Genomic DNA, 17854 nt, shown 5'->3' on the forward strand with positions numbered 1-17854 from the left:
TAAAACAAACTGTTAAAATTCTCTGTATCTGTTTCTGTAGCTGTTAAGATATGTGATGATGGAGAACTAGTGTGTGAGGCGACAGCAGACTGTGTAGCATATCAGAGTCGATGTGATGATATTGTTGACTGCCCTCCTTTTAACCCTGATGAGTCCAGCTGCTATGGTAAAACAAACACATTCGTTCATCTCACATTCTTATTTAAAGGGGTCATATCATTCATGTATTTTTTTAATTAGTTACTGTTTTGCTGCTGTGACGAATACAGTCGGAGTTGTATTAAAAAAATGTCCTGGCTCTTTCAAGCTTTATAATGGCAGTGAATAGGGGTTGAGATTTTGAAGCCCAAAAAAAGTGCATGCATCCCTCATAAAAATTGCCCTGCACGGCTCTGGAGGGGGGGAGGGGGGTAATAAAGGCCTTCTGAAGCAAAGTGATGCATTTGTGTAAGAAAAATATCCATATTTAAAACTTTATTAACTGTAAATTCTAGTTTCTGCTAACTGTCATACGTGCGTTCATGAGAGAGTGGCGTTCCAGCGGATGATGTAGGACTTAGGTGTAGCGTAAGCTCCGGTGAGAAGTGACGAATGTGGAAGTGCAGAGGAGAGAGCAAAATAAAACACCGGTCAAGAATCAGAAGTACAAAACAAGGATTTGTAAAGAAAAATGTTGGAAGATTTCAATATGAGCCAAGAGGAGACTGGTTTTCCATTGCTGTAAACAAAACTTGGTTCCGGCGAGATTAGCATTAGAGTTTATGCTACGCCCAAGTCCTACGTCATCCACTGGAATGCCACTCTCTTGTGTTTTGACACATTTTAACTCGTATCTCCCTTTCTCATATAACTTAATTGTTTTTTTGTTTTTTTTACAACTGTCATTTTGACTTGCATAAATTTGTGAAATAGTTAATAATTTGTATTAACAATTTAATGCTTGGCAATAAATACAGACAACTAATGATAGTAAGTACAGTGTACTACCATTCAAAAGTATGGGGTGAACATTACAGTAAGAGGAGTAATGTGAAAAATTACAATTTAAAATAACTTGTATCTATTTTAATATATTTTAAATAAAGTATTTCTGTAATTTGCTGATTTTGTGCTCAAAAAACAGTTGTGCTTTACTGTCACTTTTGATCAATTTAATGCATCATTGTTGTAAAAAATCATACTGACCACAAACTTTTGAACAGTATGTTATATTGTATTATTAGAAAAAAATAAAAATAAAATAAAAATTGGGGATTTCAATTTAAGAGTGTTTTCAGGGTCGAAAAATGATTTAGTGATTCTGACACTGTAAATGATTCAGACAATGTGAGAGAGGGTGAGGGTGAGGAGAAAGGAATAGACAAAGACAAGATCAGTACGTACTTCCCTAACTTTATTCCCTAAATGAAAGGTTAAATTTATAGCTTAATTTTATGAACAACATAAAGCCCATCAAAGTAAAGTGACTTTTTAGGAGTTGCATAATATATTTCTTCTCATTAAGTGGGCACTTCCTTCTGGGGAATATTCCTGCAATCTTCAGATTAAAGGAGCTGTGGCCCAGGAGCACTGTAGGGGTGAAGAGCCTCGGTCAAGGACACATCATTAATGGGGACTCTCTGTAACTCTCTTGTTAAGGATTGCCCCTAACCGAGCTGGAACCTGTACCCTTTAGCCGCCAGCCCATAACTTTAACCACTGTGATCTGTGTTAATTAATGGTGTGAAATGAGGTCCTTATTACATTTTATCATTCAGTTATGATGGTGATTTTTATTATCATTATTAAAGTCATTATTATATGTGGATGTGTTTTATTTTTTAGAGTGTCCAATTGGGTACTGTCTCAATGGAGGGAGGTGTTCAGTAAAAGAAAATGGACCAGTGTGCATGTGAGTTAAGTTTCCCAAGCACAATAGCACACACACACACACACACACACACACACACAGTGGATCCCAAAATGTTAGTAATCAAATACCAACTCTTTTTTAAAAGTTCACTCCTCTTGTACTGCTAATACAGATTCATGCAAAGTATATGTTTGTTAAGGAGGACAAATAGATTATGACTTTTGTTGGTTAGAAAAAAGTGATTGCTAAAATCCGACCTGAAACCTCCTTTCAGTTTTACCTGGGGAAAAAAATCCCCACCTTCACCTGTCGGTCATGGTCAGGCAGGTGACAAGACCCTGTTGGAGATCTTTGCATTGAATTATTCATGCTATCCTACAGTGCCAGCCGAATATCACATTGAAATGTGTGTGAGTTATACAAAGAGTATCAGCACCCTGACTCTCAGTTTAAACTTGTACTTTTCAGGGAACTGCCAAAGCAGGCTTTCTGTAATTACTGTTCCGCTTGTGCCAAGAAACACAATCTTTCTCCATTTGAATTCACCCCCCAAAGCCTCAAATGTTTTCTCTCTCCTTGTCTTTCTGTTTGAAATGGTGTATGTCATCACTAATAAATTATGAGAATTACTTAAAGTCTCTTGTTCGCAGACACTAGTGTATCTGTGTGTGTATGAGTTTGATTGCAGAATAGCTTAAAGGCATTCTTTATGTGAAAAGATCTTCCCCACAGGCAAGAAAAGGAAAAGAAAACACAAGGAGAAAGTAAGAGAAAAGAAGGGACAAAGAGAGAATGCGTGTATTTTTCTCATTACAGGAGCCAAGAGAAGGCTGTTGCTGATATTAAGCTCATGTGGATGTCTCCAGGCAAATACTCATGCACTTATTTATTTATTTATTTCTCTTTTGGAAAGTTGAGGAGCCAGCATTCCCTTATGAATTATCTCTGCCATTCAAAGTGCGTGTTTCTGCAATTATGATGTTTTTCTCTGTCTTTCTCTAGTTGTCCATCACAGTGGACTGGTAATCGTTGCCATATAAAAGAAAAACCTTTTCTCACAACTGCGTCCACAACACCTGTGATACCAGATAGTAAACTAGGTCATTGGATTGGTGAGTATATATATGCACATGCTGTTATTTTAATAGAAATGTACAATTTTCCATGCAAAGATAAGCAATAATATGTGTTTAATTGTGAACTCTGCAGCTGTCAGTGTTGGATTAAGTGTGGCATTGATCCTGGTGGGCATTGCAACTGGAGTCATTCTGTTCTTGTTATTTCAAAGGAGACATTCACTAAAGTAAGTCCATTCACATTCAGATGAACTCGGAAAGTGTCTATAAAATGTATGGGTATTGACTGCATTGTTATTGACTGCACAGAGACTCCAGTCTTATTGATAATGAAGAGTTGGATTGCTCAGCCTTTGACTTGCAGAAAAAGGTCAGTCATATACCTCAGCTTATAAAAGCCATGATAAAATAAGTTGCTCACATTGTGCAGTCGTGTGTTTGTTTTTTAATAGAGACCTTCATTTTCCCTGCCATGTTGCATCTCTCTAATACATTCCCTAGACTCTCTTTTTTTTTATCCCACTCCATTTCTTTTTTTTCCACTTACTGCCTTTTTTTCCACTCTGGAGCGAACAGTGTTATTTAGTAATTTGAACCGTTCTGCAGGTGTGAGAGAGAGCTCTGTCACACTGCTGATAGGAAATATTGACCCGCAAGCTTAAGTTTGTGCGTTTGTGTTGGTGTAAGTATGTGTACATTTAGCGCTCAGTGCTAACTCGCTGTATTTTGCATGCGGCGCACAGTAATTTTCACTCTCCTGTGCAGTGAGGGGTAGTTTTTAGTGAAGTCTGGCATATTTTAATGGCTAACTGAAATTTCTCCATATTTTGCCAAGTTATGCATTCATGTCTGTGAGCTGAATCAAAAATTTAATGCAGTAGGAACCCTAGCGTTTTTTTTTTTAATTCTAGCCACTTATTACACTAATGTAATTTGACTGTGAACTTTGGAAAGATGATATATTAAATTATTATTATTATTATGGTTGTTCCTATATCATTTTATTCAATAAGATTACTGTGTAATTCTGGTTTCAGCCGCCCTCTCTTGACGTTAGACCCAGGTGGCCTGTACATCCTCAATTAAACATCAGCGTTTACCCGTGGAGAGAGGATCCAAAGGTATGAAACTGGTTGTCATGTTTAACATAGTGACCATTCATTTCCAGCCCAAAAACACTTTTCATTTTAAAAGACATACTGGTGATGTACAATACAGTCTGTGGACTGTTTTATTGCTCTGCACTCACTTTTACTGGCTGCAGTTATAGCTTTGACATGCAATGATTTGACCGAGTCTTGAGACCAGAAGACTTACAACTCAACTGTTTAACTCTTGGAGAGTTGGAAAATGAGCCTATTTTCAAAAATAGTGGAGTGTTCCTTTAAGTAATACATTAATCTTCTGCTTAAGCAATAAATGAAAATAAGGTACCAGAGAAAATACGGACAAATCATAATGGAAGAAAGGTCCATCATAATGTCTCATCATAAATGATGGGATGCAATTGCTGGCCGCTCAAGTGTTCCAGAATTGCTGTGTAGAAATGGACTATAAGAAGACTCAGTGGTTTTCATTTGTTCATCTGGGCCTGTCTTTGTTTGTGTGTGTCGTTCAGGTCTCCAACTCAAAGGAAAGCAAGCTCTCTTTCTCCAATCCACTCTACAAGTGCTCAAACAGTTCTGAAGCTTGAAGAAAACACAGACACGCAAACACTGGCTGTCATGTCCCTATAGATTTAAAGCACTTTCCACTTCATTTGAGCCTCCCCGACAGCATGGCTGTACTTGCTTAAGGTTTAGAGGGCTTTTTTTAACACAATCTGGTGGGAGGAAAAAGTGTGACCACAAACAAGTTCCAATTAAGCAAAATGAAGCCGTTAAACTATCAGTTGTAAAAAGAAAGTTTCTTATAATAATCTGACATGTAACATATTCCATATGTTGTGAAATCTCTCCGAGGCACTGAAATTAAATCTTTCTTATTTTACAAGAGCCAACACTTTATGTCAGTGCCTGTTTTAACATGAGGGGCTATGCTGATAGATGCCTTTGTATGTTCAACAGCTCAATTAATAGTATCTAATAGCTTGTGAATGTTCATGTTCAGTTTTCTGACTTTGTAACATTAATTTCTATCATTTAGAAGGCATTTTCTGAACATTATATTTTTGTTTTATTGAAAATACCAAACAGTCTTTCAGAAAAGAAATGAATTTTTTTAGAGAATCATCGCTTTATTAAAATGAAATGAAATTAAATATTTAAGATGACCACAATGTAACATTAATCTGGGAAGGTTTGTCAAATCTAATATGGAGTCTGGGTGCCATTTCAGAGATTGTTTTGTTTTCATACCCTGCTCTCCTTCCAGATCTCTGTGGTTTCGAGAGTATTGTATTTTCATTACTTTAAATGTGGGTTCAATCACCACTTGGTCTCCTTTTGGATTCAAGCAGACCACATTTTGACAGCTGATAAAATTGAAAACTGTAATGATACCAAAACATGCACAAAGACAAGTGAAGTAGTTAACTGTGCAGTGCCAGTGTTTAAGGGAAAAGAAAATTTTCCTTGGTACCAGAACACTGTAACAAAAGCTGTAAATGTACAATGATAAACTCTGGTGAAATGTGAAATGTTTCAATATTACAAACTGTCTGTAATCCTGCATTCTTTGTCCTTTGGTTTCTGGTTCTCTTTCGTCAGAAGTCAAAACAATTGCTTTGTCATAAAATGAACTACAAAGCATGAAATGAAACATGATGATTCGATAAGAGCGTTCGCATATATATGAATATGACTGTAACATACACTTGTCAAAGATGTTTTAGAATTATGTATTCATTAAAAACATACAGATTGGATTTCTGAAATGTGCTTCACAGTACATGAGCATCAATAAGCCCAACACATTGTGTTTTCTCTGGATATGTCTCAAGAAATACACAAAGATCTGAATTCCGACTTTTACACACTATTACAAATTTTTACTGTCAGCTGTATAGACAGCAAATCACCGTTTACAGTCTACAAAATGTTGTAGTGTTCTGATTCTGTTTAGAACCTGTTTTATCAGTTTCCATAATTTTCTGCCACAGGTTTGGTCCTCATTATATGAAAATGTTTTGCCAGATTTAAGTGTTATTGCTGTGGTGCAAAAACTAATAGTAAGAGACAGTATAATATTCATCACGCATACATTTACATGCTCACATTTGCAGAGAGGAGTTTCATTATTATGCTTAAATGTGCAGTCAGTTCATCTGAATCTCGGGAAATGAAAAATATGCATATAGTCCATTCATCAATTCTGCACTTTCATTTTAATGTCTTTCTGTATCTCCCCATCTCTTTCAGTGCTTCAGAGTCTCAGAAATTGATAAAGAAGCACCAGAAGAAAAGTAGTTTTCTTATAATTATATCTAAATGCCTTTAACTAAACTTAATGATTGTTAATTTTATAATGCATTATAATGCTGAATTGGGTGAACTGGCAGAGTAGAAGATATATCATAAACTTATGTCTATGAAATATAATTCAAATTATTTATATTAATTCAGATTAACCATAACTCCAGCCTTGGACCTAAACGTCCCCAAAGGGAAGTTATGTAAACTAAATAGGGGAGCATTTTTTCCCAAAATGGTAGCAAGTAAACTCATGCAGTGTTTCTTAGAATAAAGTGATGAAAAAAGTCAAGCAAAAGCCACAAGCAAGCATCTGAAAATAATTATTCCTGCTAAAAATGATGACGTTTATCTACTGGCAACAGATCACAAAGAACATTTTTCACTAATACAACTGTTTAGAAGTAATGAGTCATTTCTTTTAGAAGAAATCAAGTTGTACAACATGATTGAGTTCATGAGAATTCACTTTGGTTTTAAATTCATAGTTAATCTAAATCTTATGTTTTCTGTCAGAAATCTACCCAAAGATAGTAAACAATGCAACCATGAATGATTTGTGTCCAAGCGCATAATGGGAAGAGGGAGAATGGGAAGCATTTAGGCAGGAAATGCTTGAATAAATGTAAAACTACTTATTTGCATCATGTTGGATTGACTCACATAATGTTTAACAGAATTACATTCTTAGTTTGAGTTATATATTGCATTTGTCTGATCATTTTGATTAAATCAGAAGCACAGATTCATTTTTTACATTGTATCCAATTTATTGTCTCTGTCTCTCTCACTCTCGTGGTTTTGATTTTCACACAAACAGTGGCTTCCTACATTGTGTTTATTAATATACAGTATCTCACAAAAGTGAGTACACCCCTCACATTTCAGCAACAATTTTAGTATATCTTATCAAGGGACAATACTACACAAATGAAACTTAGATATATTTTAAAGTAATCAATGTGCAGCTTGTGCAGAAGTACAAATTTACTGTCCTTTAAAAATAACTCAGCATATAGCCATTATTGTCTAAAAAATGATGAGTACACCCTAAGTGAACGTCAAAACTGTGTCCAAAGTGTCAATATTTTGTAGGGGCACCATTGTTATCTAGCACTGCCTTAATCCTCCTGGTCATGGAGTTCACCAGAGCTGCGCAGGTTGTTGCTGGGATCCTCTTCCACTCCTCCATAATGACATCACGGAGCTGCTGGATGTTAAGACACTCCTCCACCTTCCGCTTGAGGACGCCCCACATGTGCTCCATAGGGTTCAGGTCTGGAGACATACTTGGCCACTCCATCACCTTCACCTTCAGCTTCATCAGCAAGGCAGTTGTCATCTTGGCGGTGTGTTTGGGGTTGTTATTATGTTGGAAAACTGCCGTTCGGCCCAGTTTCTGAAGGGAGGGCATCATATTCTGCTTCAGAATGTCTCAGTACATGTTGGGATCCATGTTTCCCTCAATGAACCTCAGCTCCCCAGCACCAGCAGCACTCATGCAGCCCCAGACCATGAAGCTAACACCACCATGCTTGACTGTAGGCAAGACACAATTTTCTTGGTACTCCTCACCAAGGCATCGCCACACATGCTGGACACAATCTGAGCCTTATCAGATCAGCCTCATCTATCTTAGACTCATCAGATGGACATGGTAATTCATGCTCCTGGACAGGTTGTCTTCAGCAAACTGTTTTTAGGCTTTTTTGTGAGCCAGCTTCAGAAGAGGCTTCCTTCTGGGACCATGGCCATGCAAACTGACTTGTTGCAGTGTGCGGCGTATGGTCTGAGCACTGACAAGCTGACCTTCCGCTTCTGCGACCTCTAAAGCAATGCATCTGTTTTTTGAAGCCAGCTTCTGCACCTGACGCACAGCACGAGGATCTAACTTCTTTGATGGACCCTCGCGAGGCCTGTTCCGAGTGTAACCCGTCTTGGAAAACCTCTGTATGCCACTGGCCACTGTACTGTAACTCAGTTTTAGGTTGTTACTGATCTTCTTATAGCCTCGGCCATCTTTGTGCAGAGCAACAATTCTAATTCTCAAATCCTCAGAGAGTTCTTTGCCACGAGGTGCCATGTTGAACATCCAGTGGTCAGTATGAGAGAATTGTACTCAAATCACCAAATTTTAACTGCTCTAAAACAAGATACACAAATTTGTATGGTCCTGTCAAGCAGACAAAAACATGAACATGATGAATAGGACATGTGGCTTTGCATGGTTAAACGACGCATAGCTGTTTTCACTTAGGGTGTTGCCAGCTTTTTTGACAATAATGGCTGTATGTTGAGTCATTTTCAGAGGACAGTAAATCTTTACTGCTATACAAGCTGCACATTGACTACTCTAAAATATATCCAAGTTTCATCTCTGTAGTATTGTCCCTTGAGAAGATATACTAAAATGGTTGCCGAAATATGAGGGGTGTACTCACTTTTGTGAGATACTGTAGCAAGTGTGAAGACTTTTACACTTACATATTTAGTTTACACTTACTTGAGGACTTCAAAGAGAATTATAGATAAAGGGCAACTGGCTTACAGTTAAATACTTTATACAGTACCTTGCAAATCCCTATCAGAGGAATGCTGTCATAAACATGAGCACAATAAATCAAGGTCCTCAGATTTGAAATCAAGGTTTTCAGTCAGCATTTCTATGTATTTTGGCTCTTGGTGTAACACTGTAAGGGTGTTTAAATTGGAATGCTAATGTGGCGGCTTTAGCATGCTTCATCCTTAAATGTTTTTGCTAGGCTGCTTGTCCTGATCTGAAGGAGCAGAGGGAGGTGGTTAGCGCTCAACCACAGCTCACTGCCTCTCAGTCCTCTAGAGGGACTCTGCTTGGCAGACAGTGTGGAAAAGCTGCCAGTGCCATTCCCAAACATTAATGATCCCCCCCGTTCACCCCCTCTGTTGCCTGTCTTGCCTCTGGGCTCTCAGGAGGAGACAACAGAGGCAATCTTTACCGAATTTACTGTACTAACATCAAGGACAATCAGTACTGAGAGCAATTCAACATGACTGTGATCCATATAATTATCATGCATAGAAGATATATTTTAGTAATAGGCTAAATTATGTGAATCACGTTTCTGACACATGGGTCAAAACAGGCTAAACTGATATATATTCAGTATAGTGTTTATTTATTTTGAAAGAACAAAAAAAGAAATCCTGCATTTCAGTTGTGCAGTTGTCTGTTTGGCCCATTTTTAAATACATCATGTAAAAATTAAATTTTTAATTTTAATATATTTTAAATAAATTATGTATTCTGATCATATATATATATATATATATATATATATATAACTTAAAAATGTTTCAATGTATTCATGTTATCTAGATTTATTTTTTCAAAATGTTGAGACGTCTCAAATATTTATTTGTAAAAATGACAAATGTTAGATGTTACATTTACTGTATACTGTAGCCTACATTTGGTCTGGTTTCATTATTACCTGAATTTTAAATGTAATCATAAATGTCTGACGATGTGGACAACAAAATTGTGGACAATCGTCTTTTTTTTTTTAATTATCTTCTTTCTCTAACAGCATATTAGTGATGTTTATATTTATGTAGCCTAATACAAATTGATATTATATTTATTTGATTATATTATTATTACAATATAAATAAACATTTTCTTATATATTTCTGTCAATATTAAGTGTTATTGTCTAAGAACAGGTCGTTTTCGGGGTGTGAGTGATAAGTGTTATTTCATTATTTTGATAAAATGATGAGGAAAAAAAAAGGTGTTTATTTTTTATCCTAACATTTTAGTAATCTCTTGTGAATTTTAAAGTGGAACTGTTTCTATTTTAAAAACGTGTGACATGTCTTATGTTGTGTCTTAAGAACAGTGGCAAAAATGCCAAATCAATGACTGAGAAGCCCCCTTGCAAGTCAGATTCAGGACACTATTGGTGGTGCATGTGTGACGCCATCTACACCTCCTGGTTTTGTGGTGAATGCATGGATAAGAGGCGAGCTGGACTGGGTTGTTTTTTAGACTATCTCGAACTCTGCTAGGACTAGTTTGGGTCTGGAGTCTGAAGGAAACGCGTCGTTATCGGAAGCGCGAATCCTCGCATCACAGGAGCGGTGAGGCAGAGCTCCAGCAGCGGGCGCGGAATGCTCAGCGACTGACCAGACGCTGTTTGTCTTTATTTGACATCTTCTTTGGCGACGACAGAGCAAAAGAACCTGAGGACATCTGCCTCAGCGGATATCTGATATGGCGGGTTCAAGCACTCTCGATGTGTTTGTGGGAATTGTTCTAGTTTTGCACGCTTTGGGAAGTGTTTTCCAGATCACCAGAGGAGAATTAACGGCGGAAGGTGAGTGCTCGTGGACTCCAGTATACGCTTTATTGATGACAGGAGTTTGTTTTGGCGATAGCGATGTGGAAAATCAGATATTCACACCATTACCCCTGAGCCTATGTCTATTCGTCATTTATACCCTTGATATATGGACTAAAATGAAAATCCTGAATGCATTTTCATAAGTTGATACAGTAGCCTACTTTTTTTCCATCTCATCTGAAGTCTGTGTATAGGCTATTCTTTCATTTTTCACTCATGGGAACTTTGAGGTTTTCTTCGTATTAATAGCCTGTTAATATTAATGCTGAATTTATTTTTAATAACACAACGAATAAGCTAATATGGGTTGAGCGTGTGGTTTTGCTGTGCTGTTTGTATGCCAAGGCGATGTTTATCAGCAGCTGTTTTCAAGCGGTATGTGAATGTATTCCTGCAGAAAGAATATGAGTTGGAAAATCTTGTACCTTCGGAGCAGGATTGTTTTCGTTGACTTTGCCCTAAAGCGCATAACCTGTTCATCACTGGAGTAGCTATTGTGTTTCTAATAGCCTTCTACTGTGTCGTTTCACACTGCGCAAGGTTATTTAATGTGAGACACAGGAGGCTTCAACAGACTGTACTGAAACTATTATTGGCCATGTATACATTTTAAGAGGAAAGTACACTGGAGTAATTTACTCTTCCTCGAGTCGTAAATTCCAAGTGTTTCCATGTTTCGACCCATCCGACTTGAGCCCATTGTGTCCGATTTATAACCTGCCTTTGTCTGTTTGTCTGGGTCTCTCTCTGTACAGATCTCTTGTAGAGGTACTATTTGACCGATTTCGCAAGAGTAAGAAAGCTGCAGTTCTGAATATCAGCACGATTTTCAGAATAACAGCACAATATAGCAGGTGAGATACCACTTTAAAGGAATAGTTCGCCCAAAAATGAAAATTTGCTTTTAGTTTACTCACCCTCAGGCCATCCAAATTTTTTTTCTTCAGTAGAGCAGTAAAGTACATTTTTAGCTGAAACCGTAGTCCTTGGTGATTTATGAATTTAAAGTCAGTAGCTGTCAGTTTTTGACAATTACCAAAAACAAGCATATCAAGGAACACAAAATTAATACCCCTGGCCCCTGACAATTAAAGTCTTATGAAGCGAAACGATTGGTCTGTGCAAGAAACTGAATTATTTACAATATTATTACCATTCTTCCATAGCCTCAGGTAAATGTGGAAGTCCGATTCTTTTGTGCAAAATGGCTCTTTTGGACAGTTCGTTTCTGGTTCAAATAACTGATTCACCAGTTCATTTAGCTAATCACATAATGAGGTAATGTAGGGCCTGTAGGCAATTATTAAAGCACCCAATAATGATGTTGTAGATGTCTCATACATATAACGTTAAAGGGGTGGTAGATTGCGATTTCACTTTTTTAACGTTAGTTAGTGTGTAATGTTACTGTTTGAGCATAAACAATATCTGCAAAGTTGCAGCGCTGAAAGTTCAATGGGAATGGAGATATCGTCTTTTAAAATTAAGTTTAATGCCTACAAAAACGGATCATAGGGACTACAACAAGTTACTTCCCGGGTTCGCTACATCACAAACCCAGATAAACCCCACCCCCGGGAACATGCAGCAAAGGGGCCGAGGCCATGTTGTGGTGTTTTAGAGAAGAGGAAGAGAAAACTAGGGGTGCACGTAAAAATCTGTTCATATATGAATCGCAATTCTGTCTTCTAACAATTCTAATGGATTTGCAAGTTTCAAAATTAATGTTCTAAACAGCGGTTCGCAATCCTGTTCCTCGCGTCCCCTGCTCTGCATCTCTCTCTCTCTCTCTCTCTCTCTCTCATTCAGATCATCAGCTCAGCTCAAACAATTAATACACATTTATACACTTATTTTCACATAGTTATGAGAAGCGTTATACATGGACGTGCGTGCGGTTGCCGTACTGTATTAAAGCTTTAATCAGGATAAAACCGTATATTAAAAGCTAACAGAAGCAGTAGCATTTACAAATAACAGCGTATCTAAAAGTATTAGACAACAACAAACAAAAAACACCCCATTAAGAGCCGTGCACAGGTTCTGCGCGATCCTCTTCACTAATATTCTCTGGGTCTCAATCGGGCTCAAATTGATAAGCAATATTGACGACGCCATTGTTTACAATACAACCGGAGCACATGTTACTGAGGTGAGGTGCGGGATGTTTAGACGCACACTAGAGGCGGTTTAGCCAATCACAACACACTGGACCAGCTAACCAATCTGAGCCCATTGCGCATTTCTGAGGGAGGGGCTTCATAAAAGCAGGAAATGATCAGCGTGTTTAGAGGAGAAGGGACAGAGCGGTGTGGAATAAATGTAAATTAGGCCCCTATGTGAAAAATAATGCTTTTTTTTTTTTTAAAAACGAAGCATTAACACATTTTAGACTGCACCCCATAAACCATCCCTTTAATAAACTAGTTTTCATTAGTTCACCACCTTTTCACATAATGCGAAACCTAAAAACCTAATTCCACCTCTTCTTTCAAGTGCTCGGATTATCACAGGCTCATCAATGTAATTATACAGATAATAAATGTTCAGTTTCTTGCACAGACCGATCGTTTAACTTCATAAGACCTTAATATATCATCAGGAGCCAGCGGTATTCATTTTATTTTCTTGATATGCTTTTTTTTTTATTCTCAAATCTGGTAGCCACTGACTTGCATTTTATCTCCAATGACCACGGTTTTTAGTTAAAAAAGTCACCTACATCTTGGATGGCCTGAGGGTCAGTAAATTAATGGCAAATGTTTATTTTTGGGTGAGATATCCCTGCAATACAACAGTTCTGTTAATAAAAACTAATATAGAGTAGATTTATTCATATGTTTTTGTCTTTGTGAACAAAATTATTTCCAAATGAAGCCAAAACATTTGGCGTGTCAGCGAGCAGCGCAAACGCTGGAACAGAACACTGCAGCGGAAGCAAATTTCTATTCGTTTCAGTCCGTCTGTTATCATTCCACACTAACTCGTCTCCGGGTTTGTAAGAGAAACCCTGCTCCAAGGAATGGACTTTTTTCACAGACTGTGATGACATGTTTCAGTGGTCATCAACATCATAAATCCTGCATTTTCTTTATATATTTTTTTCTAAAAACATTTGTACATTTATAGGACTGTGCGGTGTATTACATTACCTTCACATTACAAAACATTATTAACGGTGTTAGTTAGTGCTGGGCGGTATACCTGTTCATACCGAATACCGGTGTTTATTTTTCTTATGATATGAATTCTTAAAATACCGCAATACCGGTGTTATTTAAATAACGTTCGGAACGCGACACACTGTTTGAGAGGGGTATCTTTTCACTATTGCATTGTGGCAAGAACACAGCTGTATGTGTTACAAAGCGTGTTCTGAAGCTGTAGAACTAGTAGAACGTGATGATACAGAAGAACTCATCCACAATATCCACCGCGCGCCGCCACCAGCTCCCGCGTCTCACACACACGAGTGTGATTTTAGCACTATATTTAGCAACTTTCAGACCCTTTTAGCGGCTTTTTTTCCCCATAGAATATACAAACTGACAAACCTAGCGAATGTTTTGGATAAACCTTAGCTATGGTTCAGTTGGAAGATGTCGCCAGTGCTGCCCGCGAGCGAGATCTGACTCGGCGCAGCGTCGCGTCTCTCTGCGTCTGTTCTGTGCAGCGAGCGGCAGAGAAGCACCGCATTCATTTGGCCGTACCGCGACTGTTTGGAATTATAAATATGAGCATAGTTCGTCTGTTAATATTATGCACTTTTTTTTTTTTAGTTTACTCAGACGCAGCCAGTGCGCTGCATGAGACAAAAAAGTAATATAGCCAAAACCACCGCATATAGCCGCTCTTTAGTATAACGTTAGATGCATGTTGATTTTATCAGACGATGTCGCGATTATAAATGAGAATGACTCCTGGTTAACATGTATTAATGGGTCGTGTTTAGTCACTATTTAGTGTGGAATTTTTCTACAATATTCGCTCATCATGACAGTAAAATAGGGCATTCTAAGTCAATCTACTGCAGTTTTTCGTCTCAATCAGTAGAAAATGTGGTTAACACCCGATCATGCATGAAAAAAATAAATACCGTCATATACCGTGAAACCGGTATAATTTTGAAAAATACCGTGATATACATTTTTGGTCATACCGCCCAGCACTAGTGTTAGTTAGTGACGGTAATATTTGATTCTCTCTGACTGCTCCTATCAATCTCTCTCTTTTTTCCTCTTTTTGAAAGTCATGAAAACACTATCATGGAGATTTTCTTTTGCTATTTGACCAAATGGGAATGGATTATTTTCACTTTTTTTAGTAATATTCAGGTGCTCTTTACAAATTAACTTTTAGACAACAAATGAAATCAAAATTGATGATCCTTGTTTTCTTATGGAATATTGCAGTGTTTATTATGCCGGTGTGAGGGCTGGGCAATAATCCTTCCCTTCTAGCAATCTGTAACCCACATCAGATCGCAGCAATTACCAAACGACGACAATCCAATGATCCAGTCAATTCCCAATGGACAAAATAAAGCCCTGCTGTACATTTTTCTTGTTTGAGAAGCCATTTCACTCAGATAAACATCACAGTAAGAGATAAAAGACTATCACAATTTCTGCTTCATGCCGACTTTAATCACTCACCTCTCGTGGTTTGCTTTATGCAAAATAATTTTTCTTGTTACATACCATTCTTAAATAAAAAATGCAAATAATATGAAAAATTAAATAAATGAAAATAAATGTTATTATTGATTTCTAATATTTTTCCAGCTTAAATGCGTGATATGTCAGAACATTGAATGCCCAACTTGGAAGTAGGGGATTTCCAAGTGCACTTGAAGGCAGCATAATGTACAAATCAGCACTCAGGCCGCTTGGCCAATCAATCCGGAACTAACTGCTGTGGAAAGGGTGTTGCACCATTGAAGAGGTGGTTTAATGTTCTTGTTTTTTATAAAGTATTCAAAATTCTGAAATGGAACTCTGTGACCTAGTTTGTAGCCTACTTTACAGGCCTTGGCAGGATGGAAACTGCATGTGAGTTTTAGACAAAAAAAAACAAAACATTGCAGCATATGTCTCTCACATGTGTACGTTGAGTATGGTTGTGTGTGTTTTTGCATCATAGCTTTTATTTCTTGTGATAGAGTAAAACAACAAAGTAGGTCAAGGGTTCTAAAGCATTACATGAGCCACACAATGGTGATTCACATATAAGATTGTTATAATCATGACTTTTCTGCCTCATGCAGATACAGATCCTGAGACTAAGCAAATGGTAAACGTGTTCAGACAATTCTGAATACCAAAACACAGTTCAAGTTGTTAGATAAAACCCTCACAATGATTTTCAGTTCTTCCTCTAATACTAGATATTTGTTATATATATATATATATATAAATTGAGCATCATGCATTCAGTCAGAACATTTATTTGGGTTAAGATACAGTGGTTTAAAGGAAACAAAGGCTTATTGCTGGTTCTTTAATAAGCAAAAAGTGAAGAAAGACTTTACTCAACAAGAAGCGTTTATGAATTATAGTTCATATTTATTAAAAGGAGTATGTCGCCAGTCTGCTATAGATGATTCAGGAAACGCAGCTCTGAAACTGCAGAGATGTAGCAAAGGATAGATGGTGAGAATGTGGGGCCCCCACAATTCTTAAGTAGTTCATCCAATGGGTTGGGTTTAGGTTTGTATTCATTCTGTCTTTGTCACCCCCTCCCTTTGGCTCCTCTCCTTTTCTCTCTGCCCTCAATTTCTTCCTAAGGGTTATACTTTTTACCCATAACATTTTTTTCTCTTTAGTGAGCTTTAGTGAATAATAAAAAAGCCTTTTTGTATTATATTTTGTACAAAAAAAAAAAAAAAAGAAGGAAAAAAGAAAAGAAAAAAGCCAAATGTAAGACCCCTTCCAATATTTGAGTCTGTGTTCAGATCTCAATCCAGGTAAAGTTAAAGCCTGAAGTCTGAATGTTTGTTTCTTGTATTGAATCTCTCAGAATGTTAAATTGAAGAGCATTACCCTGTGGAGATTTTTAGCAGTTGCACAGGTCAAATTTTCTCTGTTTTTAGTCCTTGGCACTGCACATCTACTCACTGTGAAATCTCTTAGGGATTGATGTAAAGCTTTAATATCTTATCAGAGCATTGAATCCAGAGCTGCTCCTGGGCTGTAGACCACCTCAGAGTTTGGGTGATGTCTTTGGCCCTGGATTATCAATCCATTATACCTTGGCAGCAATATAAAACTACATCTTGGCAGCTCAAACTCATCACATTGAGCATCTCTAAATTGTGTCTACTTGTACCCTGTAATGTTTTTCTCTTACTTGAACGTTCACAGCTCACATGAGGAGTCAGGTAACTTCATCTCTTCATGTGGTCGAGATGTGCATCTCTTGTACACATAAAGAGGCTGTCTCTCGGCTCATGGCCCAGATAAAGCATTATTTATAGAGTGTGCTGGCCATCTGCAGTGCTGTGTCAGAAAAGACTTTATTAATAGGAGTGAAGAGCTGGGTGTGTTTCTCTCCCCAACAATATTAATAGTTTGTTGCTAAATGCGGTGGAGCAAAGTAAGATATCACACAGGTGGAATTTCCTATTTGTGGGCCAGAATTTGATAAATAAATGCTTACATTAAATGCTATTCAAAACATTTAATTTATGGTGAAGACATGCACACTGAAATGTACAGATATATTACAGGTACCATATTGTTGTTCACACACAAACTTGAGTAGTTTAGCCTGTTCACTTAGCGAGTTTCTACATGTGATCACAAACCGGATGAGAGAATCACAATTTGAATTTTTTGCAGGTTTCTGATCTCTTTTTTTGCCCACTTCTCAATAGGAAGTTACCAAGTTAGCACATCTGATTCTCTTAATCTTTTGCAATTCAAGAATATGGCTGATATTTATAAATGATCATATGATTATGAGTGACTATGTATATATCAGGTTCAGCTTCCATCTTCGTTGTTTCATAGTGTCAAAAGTGTTCCCAGTAGTTTGTGTCATTCTCTTATCTTTTGGTCTTCAGTTGTTCTGGTATGGATTATGTACTGGACATGTACTGGCTGTGAAAGTTTTTTCGAAATGTCCTTTTATTAT

General features: G+C 37.4%; 2 protein-coding genes across 2 annotated transcripts in view; both read left to right on the plus strand.

The window, feature by feature from the left end:
• Window positions 1–5895, plus strand: part of malrd1 (MAM and LDL receptor class A domain containing 1) — a 36372-nt gene extending 30477 nt beyond the window's left edge. Inside the window, exons 27-33 of the mRNA XM_058782155.1 lie at window positions 41–166; window positions 1825–1891; window positions 2855–2964; window positions 3062–3155; window positions 3238–3298; window positions 3966–4049; window positions 4547–5895. Coding sequence (XP_058638138.1) covers window positions 41–166; window positions 1825–1891; window positions 2855–2964; window positions 3062–3155; window positions 3238–3298; window positions 3966–4049; window positions 4547–4621 — 617 coding nt within the window. The 3' untranslated portion in view covers window positions 4622–5895. The remainder of the gene's footprint in view (window positions 1–40; window positions 167–1824; window positions 1892–2854; window positions 2965–3061; window positions 3156–3237; window positions 3299–3965; window positions 4050–4546) is intronic.
• A 4416-nt stretch (window positions 5896–10311) lies between these two features.
• Window positions 10312–17854, plus strand: part of plxdc2b (plexin domain containing 2b) — a 64049-nt gene continuing 56506 nt past the window's right edge. Inside the window, exon 1 of the mRNA XM_058781221.1 lies at window positions 10312–10693. Coding sequence (XP_058637204.1) covers window positions 10591–10693 — 103 coding nt within the window. The 5' untranslated portion in view covers window positions 10312–10590. The remainder of the gene's footprint in view (window positions 10694–17854) is intronic.

This window comes from Onychostoma macrolepis, chromosome 07, assembly GCF_012432095.1.
Source record: "Onychostoma macrolepis isolate SWU-2019 chromosome 07, ASM1243209v1, whole genome shotgun sequence".
Classification (NCBI taxonomy): domain Eukaryota; kingdom Metazoa; phylum Chordata; class Actinopteri; order Cypriniformes; family Cyprinidae; genus Onychostoma; species Onychostoma macrolepis.